The sequence below is a fragment of the Dendropsophus ebraccatus genome, chromosome 2 (assembly GCF_027789765.1).
Source record: "Dendropsophus ebraccatus isolate aDenEbr1 chromosome 2, aDenEbr1.pat, whole genome shotgun sequence".
NCBI lineage: Eukaryota > Metazoa > Chordata > Amphibia > Anura > Hylidae > Dendropsophus > Dendropsophus ebraccatus.
Window position 1 is genome coordinate 218,810,999 of NC_091455.1, and position 22,393 is coordinate 218,833,391.

Sequence of the window (22,393 nt, forward strand, 5' to 3'; positions counted from 1 at the left end):
CTCCTCCTTAGTTGTCCCGGCTGTGTGTTTCCTCCTTAGTTGTCCCAGCTGGGGGTCTCCTCCTTAGTTGTCCCGGCTGTGTGTTTCCTCCTTAGTTGTCCCGGCTGGGGGTCTTCTCCTTAGTTGTCCCGGCTCTGTGTTTCCTCCTTAGTTGTCCCGGCTGTGTGTTTCCTCCTTAGTTGTCCCGGCTGGCGGTCTTCTCCTTAGTTGTCCCGGCTGTGTGTTTCCTCCTTAGTTGTCCCGGCTGTGTGTCTCCTCCTTAGTTGTCCCGGCTGGGGGTTTCCTCCTTAGTTGTCCCGGCTGGGGGTTTCCTCCTTAGTTGTCCCAGCTGGGGGTTTCCTCCTTAGTTGTCCCGGCTGGGGGTTTCCCCCTTAGTTGTCCCGGCTGGGGGTCTCCTCCTTAGTTGTCCCGGCTGTGTGTTTCCTCCTTAGTTGTCCCGGCTGTGTGTTTCCTCCTTAGTTGTCCCGGCTGTGTGTTTCCTCCTTAGTTGTCCCGGCTCTGTGTTTCCTCCTTAGTTGTCCCGGCTGTGGGTTTCCTCCTTAGTTGTCCCGGCTGTGGGTTTCCTCCTTAGTTGTCCCGGCTGTGTGTCTCCTCCTTAGTTGTCCCGGCTGTGTGTCTCCTCCTTAGTTGTCCCGGCTGTGTGTTTCCTCCTTAGTTGTCCCGGCTGGGGGTCTCCTCCTTAGTTGTCCCGGCTGTGTGTTTCCTCCTTAGTTGTCCCAGCTGGGGGTCTCCTCCTTAGTTGTCCCGGCTGTGTGTTTCCTCCTTAGTTGTCCCGGCTGGGGGTCTTCTCCTTAGTTGTCCCGGCTCTGTGTTTCCTCCTTAGTTGTCCCGGCTGTGGGTTTCCTCCTTAGTTGTCCCCGCTGTGGGTCTCCTCCTTAGTTGTCCCGGCTGTGGGTTTCCTCCTTAGTTGTCCCGGCTGTGGGTTTCCTCCTTAGTTGTCCCGGCTGTGGGTTTCCTCCTTAGTTGTCCCGGCTGGGGGTTTCCTCCTTAGTTGTCCCGGCTGTGTGTTTCCTCCTTAGTTGTCCCGGCTGGGGGGTTCCTCCTTAGTTGTCCCAGCCGGGGGTCTGGAACCTTCTCCCATGTCTCCTCTGGATCATCCAGATGGTTATTGGTGATGTCACCCGGGCTTGGACATGTGCTGGTGTGAGCAGAGGGGCCTTGTTTGTCCTGCAGGATTATAATCCTAGTTGTAGTGTGTTACTAATGGTTATCTATGAGACTGTGGTCCCAGCTCTCCTCAGGTCAGTGACCAGGTTCTCCCGTGTAGTTCTGGGCTGATTCCTGACCTTTTTCTACAGGGCGAGATCTTACATGGAGCACTAGACTGGGGATGACTGACAGTCATCTTGTGTTTCTTCCATTCTCTATTAATTGCGCCAGTAGTTGTTGCCTTCTCACCAAGCTGCTGCCTATTGTCCTGTAGCCCATCCCAGTCTTTTGCAGGTTTACAGTGTTGTCCCTGGTGTCCTTAGACACCTCTTTGGTCTTGGCCATGGTGAAGAGGTTGCAGTGTGATCAGTGTGAGGACAGGTGATTATTATAAATGTAAAGAGATGACACAGGTGCAGGTAATCCAGGTAATGAGGGCAGAGGGGGAGGAGCTTCATATAGAGACACTGACAGCTCTGTGGGAGGCAAAATTCCTGCTGGTCAGTCGGTGACCAAATCCTTATTTCATGGAATAAAATGTTGAATAATAATTTTTCTACAATGTGATTGTCTCGAATGTTTTATTGATTCGGTTGCTCACGGGTGAAGTTACCGACCAGGAATATTACCCCCTCCCCTCCATTCTGTGTAGGTGATCGGCAGTGGAATATATACTCATTTTCCATATATATATATATATTGTGGGGATCTTCCCGGGGGATGGTGTGTTTGGACACAGTTCACATCAGACTTGGACTTATAATAACAGCTTGGTGTTTATCTGCAGCATAAACCGTCCATCACAACATAAATATAACAACATCGCGCTTTTAAGAACAAAACAAAACAAAAGGTCCTGCCCGTCTGGGCGCTTACTAACATACAGGTCACCTATCTGACACTTATGGCCCTATTCCACGGAACGTTTGTCGTTCATAAATTCGCTAAAACGACCGCTCGTTAACGATAATCGTTCCGTGGAATAGATGTAAACGATCGAACGACTACAGCAAAATCGTCGTTCAGTCGTTATAAAATGTTTTTCAACATGTCGAAAAAAAATCGTTAGTCTTTCAACGATAATTCGCTAATCGTTTTGTTGAATTAGAAATCGTGAAATCGTTCACCCAATGTGTTGAAAAACTAGGTGTGTTGTATTCAAATTATCACCCCGGCGAACGTTTTAAACGAGCATGTAACGACCGCAAAGTAATCGTTATCGTTCACGTGTTATATGTTGTCGTTCGCAAAATATAGTCGTGAATTAATCGTTAACGAGCGGTCGTTTTAGCGAATTTATGAACGACAAACGTTCCGTGGAATAGGGCCATTAGATAAGTGGTTTCGCAGGGTGTGAATAAGCGCCAGCAGCGGCTGTATTCCCAGCTCCCACCATACACCGCACCCAGGCTGATCCCTGCTGGCTGAGAGCCGACACTCTGCACACTGTGAGAGCTTTATCCCTTGTGTAGGCTCATCAGGGCACACCTGGCCGCAACACCAGAACTGGATCGGGGGGAGGGAATGGCAGGTCCCACTACCAACCTACCCACCATTCCAGTAAATCCAGGCCCGAAAAATGGAAACAACAACTCAGCAGCATAATACTGCTGAGTGACAGATCCCTCCTGGACTTACCATCTGACGCTGTGTAGTAACCTAGGTGAGATGTACCTCCCCTCCAACACTTCTCCAGTCACATGTCTACATATCCCCCCCCCCCTTTTTCAGACCGGAGGGCTGAGCGTATTGTCCCCACAGACAGTGTACCCGTGATAGGGCGTCAGCATTCGCCTGTAATTTCCCTGGCCGGTGTTCCACAATGAAATTAAAGTTTTGTAGGGACAGAAACCATCTGGTCCCCCTCGTATTCTTCTCCTTATTAAGCTTCATCCAGGTTAGGGGGGCATGGTCTGTCACTAACAAGTAATACCTCAGGGCCTCTAGGGCCCACTTCACTGCCAGACATTCTCGCTCCACAATGGCGTAGTTTTTCTCGGCCGGGGATAGCTTCCTACTCAAGTACATCACCGGGTGCTCCTCGCCATTCACGACCTGCGAGAGGACGGCACCTAACCCTGTGTTAGAGGCGTCTGTCTGTACTAGAAACTCTCGCCTAAAGTCAGGGGTAACTAGCACAGGGTGTTGGCACAGGGCAGACTTAAGGCTTTGAAAAGCCTTCTCGGCCTCTGGAGTCCATGTCACCATTGCGGACTTCGCACCCTTTGTCAGGTCAGTTAGTGGGGCTGCAACTGAAGCAAAATTCGGCACAAACCTTCGGTAATAGCCCGTAATACCCAGGAAAGCTCTGACCTGTTTCTTTGTGAGGGGTTGAGGCCAATTCTGTATTGCCTCAATTTTATTTAGTTGTGGTTTCACTAACCCCCTCCCAATAATGTAGCCCAGGTATTTGGCCTCCTCTAAGGCTAGTGCACACTTCTCTGCATTGATGGTTAACCCCGCATCACTTATGGCCTCTAACACCGCCTGGACCTTACAGAGGTGACTTTCCCAATCCGGGCTAAAAATGACCACATCATCGAGGTAGGCAGTGGAGTAATCACCATGTGGTCGCAGAATCAAGTCCATCAACCTCTGAAAAGTGGCAGGGGCTCCATGTAACCCGAATGGCATCACTACGTATTGGAAGAGCCCATCAGGGGTGGAGAATGCAGTCTTCTCTCTAGCCTCAGGAGTGAGTGGGATCTGCCAGTAGCCCTTAGTGAGATATAGGGTGGTTATGTACCTGGCATTACCCATCCTTTCTATCAACTCATCCACCCTGGGCATGGGGTAGGCATCGAACTTGGAGATCTCATTTAACTTTCTAAAATCATTACAGAACCTCCAAGTTCCATTGGGCTTTGGGATTAACACAATGGGGCTGGACCACTCGCTTTGGGACACCTCAATGACTCCTAGGTCAAGCATACGTTTTACCTCGGCTGATACCGCCTCCCTCCGTGCTTCTGGTATCCTATAGGGCTTAAGGTTTACTCTGCTTCTAGGCTCAGTTTCAATGTGATGGTGAATGAGATGCGTACGCCCGGGGAGGTCAGAAAACTTGTCCCTGTTTTTCTGCAGGAACTCCTTAGCTTCCTGCTTCTGGGACACTGATAGGGTATCACCAGTCCTGACCGGAGGGATTGGTGGGGACAGATGACCAACAGGCTTTGTCTCCACCAAGGATTCCCTGTCTTTCCAGGGTTGGATCAGGTTTATATGATACACTTGGAAAGGCTTCCTTCTACCTGGTTGGTGTACCTTGTAGTTGACTTCACTGACCTTCTCTACAATTTCATAGGGACCCTGCCACTTTGCTAAGAATTTGCTTTCTACCGTGGGAACAAGTATGAGGACCCGGTCACCTGGGCTAAATGTCCTGATTCTTGCAGAACGATTGTAAATTCTGCTTTGGCCCTCTTGCGCCCTCTGGAGGTGTTCCCTTACTAGGGGCATTACAGTGGCTATACGGTCCTGCATTTGTGCTACATGCTCTATAACACTCTTGTATGGGGTGGACTCACTTTCCCATGTCTCTTTCGCTATATCCAACAAACCCCTAGGGTGACGACCATAGACTAATTCGAAGGGAGAGAACCCTGTGGACGCTTGGGGTACTTCCCTAATAGAAAACATCAGGTAAGGTAGTAAGTGATCCCAATCACGACCATCTTTTTCCACCACTTTCTATAACATATGTTTCAGGGTTTTATTAAACCTCTCCACTAACCCGTCTGTCTGTGGGTGATATACAGAGGTACGTAGGTGTGAGATTTTAAACAGTTTGCACAGATCCTTCATTACCTTGGACATAAATGGTGTACCTTGGTCAGTCAAGATTTCTTTGGGGATCCCCACTCTGGAAAACATATAAAACAATTCCCGTGCAATGGTTTTAGAGGCAGTGTTTCTTAGGGGTACAGCCTCAGGATAGCGGGTCGCGTAGTCCAACACAACTAGAATGTACTGGTGTCCCCTAGCCGACTTTACAATGGGACCCACCAAGTCCATTGCGATCCGGTCAAAAGGTTCCTCTATGATGGGGAGGGGGACCAAAGGACTGCGAAAATGCGACACTGGAGCACTAAGCTGACATGTGGGGCACGACTCACAGTATTTTTTTATGTCAGCATAAATCGCAGACCAATAAAACCTCTGGAGGACTCTCTCCTGTGTTTTATCTGTCCCCAAGTGGCCCCCAAGGACATGATTATGGGCCATGTCGAGTACCTGACGCCGGTACGACTTAGGCACCAGAAGCTGTTCCACAACCTCGTCATTAATCTTAGTGACTCTATAGAAGAGATCATTAGTCACAGAAATATGTGGAAACTTTTTCTCAGCTTCTGGCTCCTGAGGTCCCATTCATAACAGTGACCTGCTCTCTCGCATTTCTGAGAGTGGGGTCCTGTAATTGTGCAGTACCAAAATTATCCCTAGACACCTCTAAGTCTGGAACATTCTGCGCAGTGGGAGGAGCCTCTTCCTCACCAGCCAGGACCTGTAAAGGAAAAGCATCATTTTCATCCTGTACATTTTTATCATTTACCGTGGGTAATGCAATAGACTTAGGGGTCTCCTCACTCCTTTCAGGGGATTGTTGTTTTCCCCATAGAGCCCAGAACAAGGGAAAATCCCGCCCCAATATCACATTATGCATAAGGTTTTTAACCACCCCCACTTCATATTGTACAGCGCCTAGTCCAGTCCCGCCATTAGCCAGTACTATAGGGTAATGTATCACCATGTATGCACACCACGCTCATATGTTTTCCCATAGTCCCCAGTCACCAGACTGGCATGCACCAAGGTGACAAGGCTTCCTGAGTCCAGCAACGCCGTAACAGGGAAGTCATTGACAGTAATGTTGCAGACTTGCGGTTCAGTCTCTAGTCCAGTGACCGCAACAAAAGACGGTTCCGCAAATAGCGACTGACGCCGGCTAGCGTCACACTCCATGGGCTCAGTGGTAAGAGGGCAATGGGCAGACACATGTCCCGTCTCATGGCATCTCCAGCACTGGATAGGGCCTGGTCTCCTTGGCAGGGAGTCCTTTTTAGGGCCACTTAGCCACCGGGGACCATGACCAGTCTTTTGCCCCTGAGCGCTCTTCCCTCTATCAGCACCCCTCCACACTCCCCCAATAGATGGAAGTCTCTTACCAGATGACGGCACAGATCTGGCATTCCGGGGAGGTGAAGGTGCTGCAGGAACATCACGGAGGTAGTCCTCAGTCGCCTGGAACCTCTCCACAAGGTTGACAAGTTCGTCGGCACTCTTAGGGTCGCCTTGTCCCACCCAGTGTTGTAGATCAGCAGGAAGTGCACGGAGGTAGCGATCCATCACGACCCTCTCTAGGATCTGGGCAGGAGTAGAGGTGTCTGGCTCCAACCACTTTCTTGCCATATGAATCAGGTCGTACATCTGGGACCTCGCTGACTTGTCCAGACTGTAGCTCCAGTTGCGGACTCTCCGGGCACGGACAGCAGCAGTAACTCCTAGTCGGGCGAGTATCTCTGCTCTTAGCCGAGGATAGTCCTTGACCTCTTGCTCACTGAGGTCATAGTAGGCCTTTTGAGGTTCGCCTGTTAAATAGGGAGCAATGACCTCTGCCCACTCAGTGGATGGTAACTTTTCTCGCTCAGCCACACGCTCAAAGACAGTTAAGTAGGCCTCAACATCGTCATCAGCCGCCATCTTGTGCAGCGCTCGCTGCACGGCTCTTCTCACAGACAAAGTCTCTGGCGCGGCTGCTGCCACCAGCTGGGGATTAGCACCTGCAGACGCCTCTTGCTTTGCTATCACGTGCTCAATAAGTCTCTGTTGTTGAGCCATCACCTGTTCATGGCGCAGGTTAGCCTCTGTCAGAGCCTGTTCATGGTGCAGGTTAGTGTCTGTCAGAGCCTGTTCATGGCGCAGGTTAGCCTCTGTCAGAGCCTGTTCATGGCGCAGGTTAGTGTCTGTCAGAGCCTGTTCATGGCGCAGGTTAGCGGCTGTCAGAGCCTGTTGTTGCTGTCTAGTAGCCTGTTCATGGCGTAGGTTAGCGTCTGTCAGAGCCTGTTCATGGCGCAGGTTAGCGGCGGTCAGAGCCTGTTCATGATGCAGGTTAGCGGCTGTCAGAGCCTGTTCATGATGCAGGTTAGCGGCTGTCAGAGCCTGTTCATGGCGCAGGTTAGCGGCTGTCAGAGCCTGTTCATGGCGCAGGTAAGCGTCTGTCAGAGCCTGTTTATGGTGCAGGTAAGCGGCTGTCAGAGCCTGTTCATGGCGCAGGTTAGCGGCGGTCAGAGCCTGTTGTTGCTGTCTAGTAGCCTGTTCATGGCGTAGGTTAGCGTCTGTCAGAGCCTGTTGTTGCTGTCTAGTAGCCTGTTCATGGCGTAGGTTAGCGTCTGTCAGAGCCTGTTGTTGCTGTCTAGTAGCCTGTTCATGGCGCAGGTTAGCGGCGGTCAGAGCCTGTTGTTGCTGTCTAGTAGCCTGTTCATGGCGTAGGTTAGCGTCTGTCAGAGCCTGTTCATGGCGCAGGTTAGCGGCGGTCAGAGCCTGTTCATGATGCAGGTTAGCGGCGGTCAGAGCCTGTTCATGATGCAGGTTAGCGGCTGTCAGAGCCTGTTCATGGCGCAGGTTAGCGGCTGTCAGAGCCTGTTCATGGCGCAGGTTAGCGGCGGTCAGAGCCTGTTCATGATGCAGGTTAGCGACTGTCAGAGCCTGCTCATGGCGCAGGTTAGCGGCTGTCAGAGCCTGTTCATGGTGCAGGTAAGCGGCTGTCAGAGCCTGTTCATGGCGCAGGTTAGCGGCGGTCAGAGCCTGTTCATGGCGCAGGTTAGCGGCTGTCAGAGCCTGTTCATGGCGCAGGTTAGCGGCGGTCAGAGCCTGTTGTTGTTGTTGCAGACTCACTCGAATTAGCTGCTTCATCATCTCCTCCATGTTGCTTGTCTGTGTTTGGAGTGAAGCCGCAGCCGTCACCCAGGACATAAGCAGCTGTAGCAAAGTTGATGCACACCGTTGCCCCTAGCAACCGATTTGCCTGCTCCGCAGCACCAATTGTAGGGATCTTCCCGGGGGATGGTGTGTTGGACACAGTTCACATCAGACTTGGACTTATGTTGTCCATCACAACATAAATATAACAACACCGCGCTTTTAAGAACAAAACAAACAAAAGGTCCTGCCCGTCTGGGCGCTTACTAACATACAGGTCACCTATCTGACACTTGGATAAGCGGTTTCGCAGGGTGTGAATAAGCGCCAGCAGCGGCTGTATTCCCAGCTCCCACCATACACAGCACCCAGGCTGATCCCTCCTGGCTGAGAGCCGACACTCTGCACACTGTGAGAGCTTTATCCCTTGTGTAGGCTCATCAGAGCACACCTGGCCGCAACACCCCAACTGGATCGGGGGGAGGGAATGGCAGGTCCCACTACCAACCTACCCACCATTCCAGTAAATCCGGGCCCGAAAAATGGAAACAACAACTCAGCAGCATAATACTGCTGAGTGACAGATCTCTCCTGGATTTACCATCTCACCATATGCAGTAGCCTGGGCGAGATGTACCTCCCCTCCAACACTTTTCCAGTGACACTTCTACAATAGAAATAAATATATATATATATAAGCACACTCACATGTTTTCACTGTAATCACACACTTTATGCCTCTACAATCCTCCTTTTACCCGACATTTTCCCCCAAGTAGAATAACGACCCTTCTGTACAGTTTAGATGACTGATCAGTCTTGGTTCATCCAATGTGTGTGGTCTTAAGGCACTGGGGGGGCATACGCCATAGAAAAGGGGCAGATTCTTGCCTCTTCCCTGGTCTATGCCTTCCATATCCCCTACTATGCGGGGAGTAGGGGTGGCCTCCTCCTGGGCCAGATTTATCATGGTTTACACTCCCGAGCAGGGGATTTGTTTTGCAATGCCAGGACCAGTCGGCTTTAGTAAGATGCATACGTAAGGATGGGGGGGGGGGGTTACTAAGAGTGGCGTACCCCTACAAACTTCCCCCTTGATCTATGAGATGGAGAACGGTTACATAAACTTCTTCACTGGTTTTCAGTTTGTACTTTTCTTTCCTTTTTACGTGTCTTTTCCTCAGTCCTCCACACTCCTCCTCAGGCCCTTCTCTGTAGACCCTGCTCTTCCTACCTGCTTGTGACCCTTTCTGATCCTCCCTGTATGTGTCCTCCTTAGTCGTTCCATGAAGCTGCTTACCTTGCCGATGACCGCCAAGATCTCCTGAATGCCATCAATGAGTTTCTGGATTGCAGCGTGGTGCTTCCTCCTTCCGAGGTGATGGGAGAAGAGCTATTACGTTCTGTCGCCCTGTTCCAAAGAGAAATGCTAAGGCGACGCCAAGGCCAGGAGAAGAAGGTCTTTGAGGAGGCCACCACACCACAAGATAAAGGTTGATGGCGGATTGTCTCCTCGCTGTCTCTGCTTGTCCCTTACCCATCACCCTTTGTGACATGTCCCTTCTCCATTCTAGCTCTTCTGTTCAAAGCAGCAGTGTCAGACAGTGGCGGAGATGATCCTCTGCGCAGGACTGGCAAACCATTTGGAGGTCTTGTGCGAGATATCCAGCGTCGTTATCCAAAATACGCAAGTGATTTTCGTGATGCCCTGAATGCACAATGCATGGCCGCTGTCATTTTCATCTACTTTGCAGCCCTGTCACCCGCAATCACATTTGGGGGCCTTCTGGGTAAGCGTTCCTTCCATATATTTTGCCGATTGTTTAGTTTATTTCTTGTAGAACTCATAGTAACCAACAAGCGCCATCTCCTTCCACACAGTGTGGAGCCTTGTACAAATCAGCCAGTTCTTTTCCCTTTCCTCCCATCGGTGGCCGTCACTATAGTCTTAGCAGCTGATCTGGGGCCTGGAGGGTGAAGGAGCCCACTCAGCTGCACCACCATTGTATTTTTGCATTAATATCTCTGCTACCTGGCGTAGCGGTGGGTTTTCTCATACATGGTGCTTGTCATGTAAATGTCCTAACTTCCTGTCTCCTCCACAGGTGAGAAGACGGGCGGTCTCATTGGGGTGTCAGAACTCATCATTGGGACGTGTTTGCAGGGTGTGATATTCTGCCTCCTCGGAGCGCAACCTCTGCTGATTGTTGGATTTTCGGGGCCACTGTTGGTGTTTGAGGAAGCCTTCTATTCGGTGAGGCTTTGTGTAAGGGGATGGGATTTTAGGACTAGGGTTGGGATATAAAGTGCCGACCATGTATAGCACTTATAGTGTCCATAGGAAATATTCCTGCCCCCCCATGTAAAACATGCATCACGTAATGCAGAAGAAAGAACGCCAAAGAGAAGGAGCAGCTCTACAGATGTGCGGATCATCTGCTTTATACATAGGGGCCGCAGCAAGTTACATGGGTCTGGAAGGGGGGGCAGTTAGGGTTAATGCTAAACTTCATAGCATATACGTGATCTTACCGGAAGTAAAGGAACAAGCAAAGACAGCGCTCCATGCTGTAGGAGTATCAAGTGGAAGTATACAGAGGTAAAGGTGGACTCTCTTACCTGGTGGAAATGTGCAGGTGGAGGCACAACTCTCACTGCAGCGTATGTGGGACTATGGGACCCCCGCCCTCCTGTGACCCCACAATGGGGAGAAGCAGCAACCACCACTCCAACCCACCTGATCCAAACCCAGGTGAGTAGGCGCAGGTCGTCCACCACAAGGGACAGATAATATGAAATATAAACTGTAATAAGCAAAACAATAAAATATATAAAAGGGTAAAAGCACAACGTGTTTCCAGGCCAGAGCGGCCTCTTCCTCAGGTGCAGCCTGATATATTCCATCTCATCTGGCCCTTGTGGTGGACGACCTGCGCCTCCTCACCTGGGTTTTGGATCAGGTGGATTGGAGGTGTGGTTGCTGAAGTAAAGCTGACCTTATGGGGCTGATTTACCAAAGCGTTCCTTCCCGGCAGCAATTTGTTGGGTTTTTATGGAGTGACGTAGGCGTGTCCTTTAAAACGCGCCACTACCAAAGATTTACTAAGCGGGGGGGGGGGGTGGGGGGGTTAGTTTTGTCCTGTGAAAAACCTCTTAGGTTATTTATATTTGACACAAGCGACAGCATAGCGGCTTAGAATGGAGGCAGTGATTGTGAATGAGATGTCGCCGTTCTAATGTAGACTGGACGTTCCCAAGCCCTGGAGGCCCAGCTGCCCTACCTAATGCGTAGAGATGACGGACAGCTGCCGTCGACGTGCACCTCCCAGAGGAATAGTCTGCCACTGGCCTGTCATTGTAGACCCCTCCTGTCCTGGCAGAGCTTCGGCTTAGACCAGGATTTGGCCTCCATTTGAGCTTTTTGCAGTTTTAGGGTCCGTTGCTGATGGATGAAGTGCGGGTATATGTCAGCCATACTGGGGACGTTGCTACGGGTGATAGAATGGAGCTCAGCCTTGGTAATTTCCTTCATACATAAAGATGGACTTATAAAATTGTAACCTTTTCCTGTGCAGTTCTGCTCGGCTAATGGTCTGGAGTACTTGGTTGGCCGTGTGTGGATTGGTGCTTGGCTTATCGTGATCGTTGTGGCCACCGTGGCCTGTGAGGGAAGCTTCTTGGTTCGCTTTGTCTCACGCTTCACGCAGGAAATATTCTCTATCCTGATCTCCCTCATCTTCATCTATGAGACTTTCTATAAGTTGTTCAAGGTGAGAGTCCACGCTTTCCCATGTCCATGGCCAGTGTCCCTCTCCCATATTATTATTGTCCTATTGGGCCAGACGTCTCGGCAGCTTTTCTGACCGCTTCCCATCCACCACCTTGGTCCTAGGTCTTTCAGGAGCATCCTCTAACTAACTGCGGGAACCTAACCGTCTCGGAGCTCCTTAATGCCACCGATCACCTACGATACAATGAGACGGAGATCCTAGTGCCAACAAAAATCACAGGACAGCCAAACACTGCGCTCCTGTCACTAGTGCTGATGGCCGGAACCTTCTTCATTGCTTTCTTCCTACGGAAACTGAAAAACAGCAACTTCTTTCCTGGAAGGGTGAGTGTCCACTTCTGTTCTTCACAATCACTGTGAAAAGCCATCCAAGGTGGCCTTTCACTTCAGATAGAAGTAGGTCGGTGGTAGAACATTGAACGATCAGCAAATGAACAATGGTTTTGTAGACATCTTTAAGACAACCTGCCACCCCCCGTCCCGGGGCAGAGCCCGGCCGACCCCCCCGGTGCAGACCCATATACTTACCGCCAAAACAAACGACCCTTAAATAATTAAATAAAGAAATCACATACCAATAGATATGACCAAAAATCTAAATCCTTTATTCGTACATAAATCCCAAACCTATCCCATAAAAACTACATATACACATGAGACACTTAAAAACAGGGTGCAGGGGATCATGTACAAATACATAGCAGAATCGCATTAGTTTACACAAAAAGGGGAACATCAAAGATTACATAGATAATGGGATTCCAGATGGCTAAATCCGTATACCTTAAAGTGCAATGTGCAAAATTTCTAATAAATAACTGGTACCGAGTTTGGAAACAATACGAATCATATGGCTAATATTGCTAGCGAAAAACCTCAAACCCTCAGAACATGCCAAACACATGGAACCCCTGCACAACCCCTGCACCTCACCCTCCAACGCGTTTCGTAGTCCTTTCTCAAGGAGTGGTGAGATGTGCAGAGCTGGGCACGCTTAAATATCTAGTGCTGTGATCATTGGCCAATAACATACCATGATTGTGATTATCGGGCGCTCCGACGCCATACCGCCCCCTTCCGCCGAGACCACGCCTACCACGAGGCCGCATCACAGAGGACGCACAAGTGCGCCGTCAGCGATGCGAACGTGGGACCGGAAGTGGTCACGGAGGATGGGGCGCATATACTTACCGCTTTCACAAAGTCCCGGAGCCCGTCCCACCGCCGCAAAATCAACGTCCAAAGCCGCGTGCTCATCGGAGATGACCGGCTGAGGGACGGGCTCTGGGACCGGGACTTTGTGGAAGCGGTAAGTTTATGGTTCTGCACCGGGGGGTGACAGGTTCTCTTTAAAGGAGAAGTTCAGCAAAAAAAAAATCTTTCAAATTACCTGGTGTTAAAGTCATACTGATTTGTATTTTACTTTTGTTTAAAAAAATCTCCAGTCTTTCAGTGCTTATTAGCTGCTGTATGTCCTGCAGGAAGTAGTGTATTTTTTTTTCAGTCTGACACACTGCTCTCTGCTGCCACCTCTGTCCATGTCAGGAACTGTCCAGAGCAGCAGCAAATCCCCATAGAAAGTTTCTATGGGGATTTGCTGCTGCTCTGGACAGTTCCTGACATGGAGAGAGGTGGCAGCAGAGAGCAGTGTGTCAGACTGGAGAGAATACACCACTTCCTGCAGGACATACAGCAGCTGATAAGTACTGGAAGACTGGAGATTTAATAGAAGTAAATTACAAATTTCTAGCACCAGTTGATTTGAAAGAATTTTTTTTTTTTTTGCTGGACAAAACCTGCCGTCTTCCTAGCAGCCCTCGTCCCTTCCATACACAGGAGCATTCTGCACAGCTGAGACGTCCTGTGTTCTCGATGGGGAGAAACCGACCTGACTAAAGCTCTCGCATACAAGACTGTAATGATGACTGTAGTCCAGAAAGAAGTTGCTATGTTTGGCCGATAGTTGGACTAAGCGCTCAGCATTCCCAGAAAAATCATTCATCCTTCAGCCATTGTAATTGATCACATACAACCAGTGTGAACAAGCGTAAGGGCCAATATGGACTAAAGCTCCCCATACACTTTAGACTTTTGATGGCCGTACCCACTGCTCAAAGATGATGCCGATGGAGATCGAGTTCGGGCGTGATGGAAAATCACCGCAGGGCCCTTTTGTTTCGGGAGAGATAAGCTGCAGTAAGAGGGGTGGATGGTCCGAGAGCCCCATACACGGTGTACTGGTGGCTGACGTGTATGGGGACCTTTAGTCCATGTTGGTCATTATTGTTTTTCACACTGGCCGTACGTGAATATTGACGGTGGCTGAAGGATGAATGATCTTTCTGGGAACACTCTGATTCTTCCCTGATGGATGATTCATGGACAAAGGGTCCAACTATTGGCCAAACCCTGTGACACTTGTCTGGACTACAGTCATCACTACAGTCTGGTATGTTAGAATTTCTGATCCACATCTACTCGCACTGTTTTCATACATAATTCTTTATCAATTTTTTTTTTAACCGTGTCTGTGACTCTGTGGTTTCAGGTTCGGCGTGTTATCGGAGATTTTGGTGTCCCCATTGCTATTCTTATCATGGTCTTGGTTGACTTCAGTATAACTGATACTTACACTCAGGTAAGTTACACTTATTAGGAACAGCTATAGTGGTCCATGGCCCCAACGTATGAGGCCGGCCCAACCATTCCAGGGAACAGCGGGCCCGACAATATTCCTCTCTATTTGGGTTACAGAAACTGAGTGTTCCCAATGGATTCAAAGTGACCTCCCCAGAGAAGAGAGGCTGGGTGATGAACCCTCTAGGATCAGTCGAACCCTTCCCCATCTGGATGATGTTTGCTAGTGTACTTCCAGCTATTCTGGTCTATATCCTGATCTTTATGGAGACTCAGATCACCACGTAAGCCTTGGCACCCTCGTCGTCCTGTTTGGGATCCACGTTTTCTCCATGCCATTAGTGTTATATGGTATCTTGCCAGTTGACTAACTATTCATCTCTCTGCAGGCTTATAATTAGCAAGAAAGAGCGGATGCTGCTGAAGGGCTCTGGGTTTCATCTTGACTTACTTCTCATAGTGGCAATGGGTGGAATATGTGCCCTTTTTGGCTTGCCGTGGATGGCGGCTACAACTGTCCGCTCGGTCACACACGCCAACGCATTAACAGTTATGAGTAAGGCTGTCGCCCCTGGAGATAAACCAAAAATCCAGGAGGTAAAAGAGCAGAGAGTCACAGGACTGCTGGTGGCCATCCTCGTAGGTGAGACCTTATTGCCCATCTGCCCCACCACAACTTGTCATCCTTTTCTATGACGTCTAGTTCTAGTCATTGTGTGACAACCCTGTCTATTCTCCTATATATCACACATTCGGAGAGGATCTGCACAGTTCGCCTGATGTTTCAGTCATCTGGATCTTTTTGTTTACTTTCCTCTTTACATTTGATGTTACATATGGGGGGGGGGGCAAAGGGATGAGATGGGATGGATGAAAACCACAAATAGGACACAGCTAAGCAGATCTAAATCTGAAGAAAGTCTAGAGAGTCAATCTGTACCAGCCGACGACCCCCCACACTGCCAGTACCGTTCTTCAGTCTTCACAAAATGTCCGGTCCCAGGCTCGGCCTCCCTCCTTGGGCCAGTATTATGGTTAAAAAAAAAAAAAAAGTTTTATTCCGATGAGGAGTCAATTTTACCTTCCAGCCCTGAGGCGTACTGTAATAAAAGAGGGGGGCGTGAGGTGCTGCAGGTCAAGGGCGTGGATGCTCTAGGCCCCGCCTTATTGACTCCCCACCTTGTTGTGCCACCAGAATAAAACTTGTTTTTAAACATAATATCGGCCTCAGCTGGAAGGCCAACTTCAAGACCAGACATGGCGTGGTAATGACTAGAGAACGGTAACGGCAGCCAAATAATGCTTAGCTGGATGAAACTAGTAAACTGGAGATGAGTAGAATGACCCGGCACCAGATACACATGAGTAGAATGACCCGGCACCAGCTACAGATGAGCAGCTGGTGCTGGGTCATTCTACTCATCTGTAGCTGGTGCTGGGTCATTCTACTCCTCTGTATCTTGTGCCGGGTTATTCTAGAGATGAGTAGAATGAGCCGGCACCAGCTACAGAGGAGTAGAATGAGCCGGCACCAGCTACAAATGAGTAGAATGAGCCGGCACCAGCTACAGAGGAGTAGAATGAGCCGGCACCAGCTGGAGACGAGTAGAATGAGCCGGCACCACCTAGAGACGAGTAGAATGAGCCGGCACCAGCTGGAGACGAGTAGAATGAGCCGGCACCAGATACAGAGGAGTAGAATGAGCCGGCACCAGCTGGAGACGAGTAGAATGAGCCGGCACCAGCTACAGAGGAGTAGAACGAGCCGGCGCCAGCTGGAGATGAGTAGAATGAGCCGGCACCAGATACAGAGGAGTAGAATGAGCCGGCACCAGCTGGAGACGAGTAGAATGAGCCGGCACCAGCTACAGAGGCGTAGAATGAGCCGGCACAAGCTGGAGACGAGTAGAATGAGCTGGCACCAGCTACAGAGGAGTAGAATGAGCCAGCACCAGCTACAGAGGAGTAGAATGAGCCGGCACCAGCTGGAGATGAGTAGAATGAGCCGGCACCAGATACAGAGGAGTAGAATGAGCCGGCACCAGCTGGAGACGAGTAGAATGAGCCGGCACCAGATACAGAGGAGTAGAATGAGCCGGCACCAGCTGGAGACGAGTAGAATGAGCCGGCACCAGCTACAGAGGAGTAGAATGAGCCGGCACCAGCTACAAATGAGTAGAATGAGCCGGCACCAGCTACAGAGGAGTAGAATGAGCCGGCACCAGCTGGAGATGAGTAGAATGAGCCGGCACCAGATACAGAGGAGTAGAATGAGCCGGCACCAGCTGGAGACGAGTAGAATGAGCCGGCACCAGCTACAGAGGAGTAGAATGAGCCGGCACCAGATACAGAGGAGTAGAATGAGCCGGCACCAGATACAGAGGAGTAGAATGAGCCGGCACCAGATACAGAGGAGTAGAATGAGCCGGCACCAGCTACAGAGGAGTAGAATGAGCCGGCACCAGATACAGACGAGTAGAATGAGCCGGCACCAGATACAGACGAGTAGAATGAGCCGGCACCAGCTGGAGATGAGTAGAATGAGCCGGCACCAGATACAGACGAGTAGAATGAGCCGGCACCAGATACAGACGAGTAGAATGAGCCGGCACCAGATACAGACGAGTAGAATGACGTGTGACTTGATATAGACCAGCAATAAGACTTATACAGCTGTCTTGGTATCTTGAGTGTTGTATCCTCCTGCTGTCACCTGTATGGCTGAAGCTATGATATATACATGTGGTGGTCCTATTAATGGCGCAGCCACATGTAGAGTATGTTTAGAGGCTGGAAGGTCAGGTCTCTTGCACATAGCGCTTATACTGTACATTTGGCAGTGACTTCCAGGGTTAAATGGGTGGGAGGCAGCAAGAAATGGGCAAGTGAACCTCTGCGTCTGGCCACTGCCTGGCCAGCGTCTACCCTCCATATAGAGCATCTTCAATGTTTACTTCAGGCTCTTACTTTACAGGTCTTTCCATTGTGATTGGGGATCTTCTCCGAAAGATCCCATTGGCTGTGCTGTTTGGGATCTTTTTGTACATGGGGGTCACCTCACTGAATGGTATCCAGTTCTACGAGCGCATCCAACTCCTGCTAAAGCCCCCAAAGCATCACCCCGATGTGATCTATGCCAAGAAGGTAAGTGGTCATCCATCACACGGTCAGGGATGCGGGCTTTGCAGTGTAGATTTCATTCTTCATAGAGATGAGGAAATCAGTTTCCAAACCAATTTCTATTCATTAGAATCTGACGCTTTGGGATTTGTTTCCCATGAATTGTTGATAATGACGGGTGCAGTTTCAGCGATGAGGAGGCTTACACAGGGGTTGGATACGGGAGACCTCAGGATGACATTCACAAGGTGTCAGGGTAACCGGAGTCTCCCTCCCTCAGGTGCGCTCTCTCAGGATGCATCTCTTCACCGGCCTGCAGCTGGCATGTCTCGCCATCCTGTGGGCGGTTATGTCTACCGCAGCGTCTCTCGCATTCCCCTTCATCCTCATTCTGACTGTTCCTTTGCGCCTCTTCTTACTGAGGAGAATCTTCACGGATCGGGAACTGAAATGTGTAAGTGACCTAACTAGGGGCAAATGTAGAAATGGAATGGAGACAAGTGGGGGATCAGCTGATCAGTGGATTTGTGGCTCCTATCTCTACAGCTGGATGCCGATGACGTGCAGCCGATATTCGATGAGCAGGAGGGAGTGGATGAATACAATGAGATGCCGATGCCGGTCTAAGTGTTTCCTGTGCCTTGGATAATGTGCTTCACACCGAACCTACCATCAAGTGTAACCGCTGGAGGAGGGTTGTGCTCCTCAGGGGCGGGGCTTGTGTTTATGTAGATAGACATTACACGTGGTCCTCAATCACTGTTACATTACACTGGACGCTGCCATCCTCCTAGGTGTTACTCACTGCGATGCTCTACTCTGATGGTGGGTCATCTCTCAATAAATGGCAGCAGAGAGGACTGACCTCCCTCATCCTCGATGCCACTGATGATACCCTGTATTAGTACACAGAGAGGACGCCCTCTATCAGAGATGTATACTTACCTCCCTCATCCTCGATGCCACTGCTGATACCCTGTATTAGTACACAGAGAGGACGCCCTCTATCAGAGAAGAGTATACTGTCCTCCCCCATCCTCGATGCCACTGATGATACCTGGTATCAGTACACAGAGAGAACGCCCTCTATCAGAGATGTATACTGACCTCCCCCATCCTTGATGTCTCTGATGATACCCAGTATTAGTATACAGAGAGGACGCCCTCTATCAGAGAGATGTATACTGACCTCCCTCATCCTCGATGCCACTGATGATACCCAGTATTAGTATACAGAGAGGACGTCCTCTATCAGAGAGATGTATACTGACCTCCCTCATCCTCGATGCCACTGATGATACCCAGTATTAGTACACAGAGAGGACGCCCTCTATCAGAGAGATGTATACTGACCTCCCCCATCCTTGATGTCTCTGATGATACCCAGTATTAGTACACAGAGAGGACGCCCTCTATCAGAGAGATGTATACTGACCTCCCCCATCCTCGATGCCACTGATGATACCTGGTATCAGTACACAGAGAGGACGCCCTCTATCAGAGAGATGTATACTGACCTCCCCCATCCTCGATGCCACTGATGATACCTGGTATCAGTACACAGAGAGGACGCCCTCTATCAGAGAGATGTATACTGACCTCCCCCATCCTCGATGCCACTGATGATACCTGGTATTAGTATACAGAGAGGACGCCCTCTATCAGAGATGTATACTGACCTCCCTCATCCTCGATGCCACTGATGATACCTGGTATTAGTACACAGAGAGGACGCCCTCTATCAGAGAAGAGTATACTGACCTCCCCCATCCTCGATGCCACTGATGATACCTGGTATTAGTATACAGAGAGGACGCCCTCTATCAGAGATGTATACTGACCTCCCTCATCCTCGATGCCACTGATGATACCCAGTATTAGTACACAGAGAGGACGCCCTCTATCAGAGAGATGTATACTGACCTCCCCCATCCTCGATGTCACTGATGATACCCTGTATTAGTATACAGAGAGGACGCCCTCTATCAGAGAAGAGTATACTGACCTCCCTCATCCTCGATGCCACTGATGATACCTGGTATTAGTATACAGAGAGGACGCCCTCTATCAGAGAGATGTATACTGACCTCCCCCATCCTCGATGTCACTGATGATACCCAGTATTAGTATACAGAGAGGACGCCCTCTATCAGAGATGTATACTGACCTCCCCCATCCTCGATGTCACTGATGATACCCAGTATTAGTATACAGAGAGGACGCCCTCTATCAGAGAGATGTATACTGACCTCCCCCATCCTCGATGTCACTGATGATACCTGGTATTAGTATACAGAGAGGACGCCCTCTATCATAGAGATGTATACTTACCTCCCTCATCCTCGATGCTACTGATGATACCCAGTATTAGTACACAGAGAGGACGCCCTCTATCAGAGAGATGTATACTGACCTCCCTCATCCTCGATGCCACTGATGATACCCAGTATTAGTATACAGAGAGGACGCCCTCTATCAGAGAGATGTATACTTACCTCCCTCATCCTCGATGTCACTGATGATACCCTGTATTAGTACACAGAGAGGACGCCCTCTATCAGAGAGATGTATACTGACCTCCCCCATCCTCGATGTCACTGATGATACCTGGTATTAGTATACAGAGAGGACGCCCTCTATCATAGAGATGTATACTTACCTCCCTCATCCTCGATGCTACTGATGATACCCAGTATTAGTACACAGAGAGGACGCCCTCTATCAGAGAGATGTATACTGACCTCCCTCATCCTCGATGCCACTGATGATACCCAGTATTAGTATACAGAGAGGACGCCCTCTATCAGAGAGATGTATACTGACCTCCCTCATCCTCGATGTCACTGGGCGATGGCTGTGACCATTTCATCTCGGAGGGACAAAGTGTCACATGACTAGCGGCTCCCACTGAATGTATTCCTTATAGTGACAATCACTGTCCCCATTGTGTAGGTTGTGTCAGTCATAGACGGGCGCGGTGCTGTCAGTGCTGTCACTGTATACACTAGATGCATTTACGCCATTTAATTTTTGAGAAATAGCAAATAAACATTTCTGTGTCTGAAATAGGTCAATGTGTGGTGTGCTCTCTATTACTATCTAGTGCAGGGTGAGGAGCTCTCTATTACTATCCAGTGCAGGGTGAGGCGCTCTCTATTACTATCTAGTGCAGGGTGAGGCGCTCTCTATTACTATCCAATGCAGGGTGAGGCGCTCTCTATTACTATCCAGTGCAGGGTGAGGCGCTCTCTATTACTACTCAGTGCAGGGTGGTGTGCTCTCTATTACTATCCAGTGCAGGGTGAGGCGCTCTCTATTACTATCCAGTGCAGGGTGAGGCGCTCTCTATTACTATCCAGTGCAGGGTGAGGAGCTCTCTATTACTACTCAGTGCAGGGTGAGGCGCTCTCTATTACTACTCAGTGCAGGGTGAGGAGCTCTCTATTACTACTCAGTGCAGGGTGAGGCGCTCTCTATTACTACTCAGTGCAGGGTGAGGAGCTCTCTATTACTATCTAGTGCAGGGTGAGGCGCTCTCTATTACTATCCAATGCAGGGTGAGGCGCTCTCTATTACTATCCAGTGCAGGGTGAGGAGCTCTCTATTACTACTCAGTGCAGGGTGAGGCGCTCTCTATTACTACTCAGTGCAGGGTGAGGAGCTCTCTATTAGTACTCAGTGCAGGGTGAGGCGCTCTCTATTACTATCTAGTGCAGGGTGAGGCGCTCTCTATTACTATCCAGTGCAGGGTGAGGAGCTCTCTATTACTATCCAGTGCAGGGTGAGGCCCTCTCTATTACTATCTAGTGCAGGGTGAGGCCCTCTCTATTACTATCCAGTGCAGGGTGAGGAGCTCTCTATTACTACTCAGTGCAGGGTGAGGCGCTCTCTATTACTACTCAGTGCAGGGTGAGGCGCTCTCTATTACTACTCAGTGCAGGGTGAGGCGCTCTCTATTACTACTCAGTGCAGGGTGAGGAGCTCTCTATTACTATCCAGTGCAGGGTGAGGCGCTCTCTATTACTACTCAGTGCAGGGTGAGGCGCTCTCTATTACTACTCAGTGCAGGGTGAGGCGCTCTCTATTACTATTCAGTGCAGGGTGAGGCGCTCTCTATTACTACTCAGTGCAGGGTGAGGAGCTCTCTATTACTATCCAGTGCAGGGTGAGGCGCTCTCTATTACTACTCAGTGCAGGGTGAGGCGCTCTCTATTACTACTCAGTGCAGGGTGAGGCGCTCTCTATTACTATTCAGTGCAGGGTGAGGCGCTCTCTATTACTACTCAGTGCAGGGTGAGGAGCTCTCTATTACTATCCAGTGCAGGGTGAGGCGCTCTCTATTACTACTCAGTGCAGGGTGAGGCGCTCTCTATTACTACTCAGTGCAGGGTGAGGAGCTCTCTATTACTATCCAGTGCAGGGTGAGGCGCTCTCTATTACTATTCAGTGCAGGGTGAGGCGCTCTCTATTACTACTCAGTGCAGGGTGAGGAGCTCTCTATTACTATCCAGTGCAGGGTGAGGCGCTCTCTATTACTACTCAGTGCAGGGTGAGGCGCTCTCTATTACTACTCAGTGCAGGGTGAGGCGCTCTCTATTACTACTCAGTGCAGGGTGAGGCGCTCTCTATTACTACTCAGTGCAGGGTGAGGAGCTCTCTATTACTATCCAGTGCAGGGTGAGGAGCTCTCTATTACTACTCAGTGCAGGGTGAGGCGCTCTCTATTACTATCCAGTGCAGGGTGAGGAGCTCTCTATTACTATCCAGTGCAGGGTGAGG

General features: G+C 49.9%; 1 protein-coding gene across 5 annotated transcripts in view; it reads left to right on the top strand.

Moving 5' to 3' along the window:
* SLC4A2 (solute carrier family 4 member 2) overlaps window positions 1–20,683 on the top strand; it is a 129,301-nt gene extending 108,618 nt beyond the window's left edge. For all 5 annotated transcript variants that reach the window (XM_069959565.1, XM_069959566.1, XM_069959567.1 and 2 more), the window contains 11 exons: window positions 9,347–9,560; window positions 9,642–9,857; window positions 10,173–10,321; window positions 11,643–11,837; window positions 11,960–12,181; window positions 14,406–14,495; window positions 14,612–14,778; window positions 14,884–15,137; window positions 17,469–17,638; window positions 17,895–18,068; window positions 18,161–20,683. In XM_069959565.1, coding sequence (XP_069815666.1) covers window positions 9,347–9,560; window positions 9,642–9,857; window positions 10,173–10,321; window positions 11,643–11,837; window positions 11,960–12,181; window positions 14,406–14,495; window positions 14,612–14,778; window positions 14,884–15,137; window positions 17,469–17,638; window positions 17,895–18,068; window positions 18,161–18,241 — 1,932 coding nt within the window. In that variant the 3' untranslated portion in view covers window positions 18,242–20,683. The remainder of the gene's footprint in view (window positions 1–9,346; window positions 9,561–9,641; window positions 9,858–10,172; window positions 10,322–11,642; window positions 11,838–11,959; window positions 12,182–14,405; window positions 14,496–14,611; window positions 14,779–14,883; window positions 15,138–17,468; window positions 17,639–17,894; window positions 18,069–18,160) is intronic.
* Window positions 20,684–22,393: the final 1,710 nt, after the last annotated feature.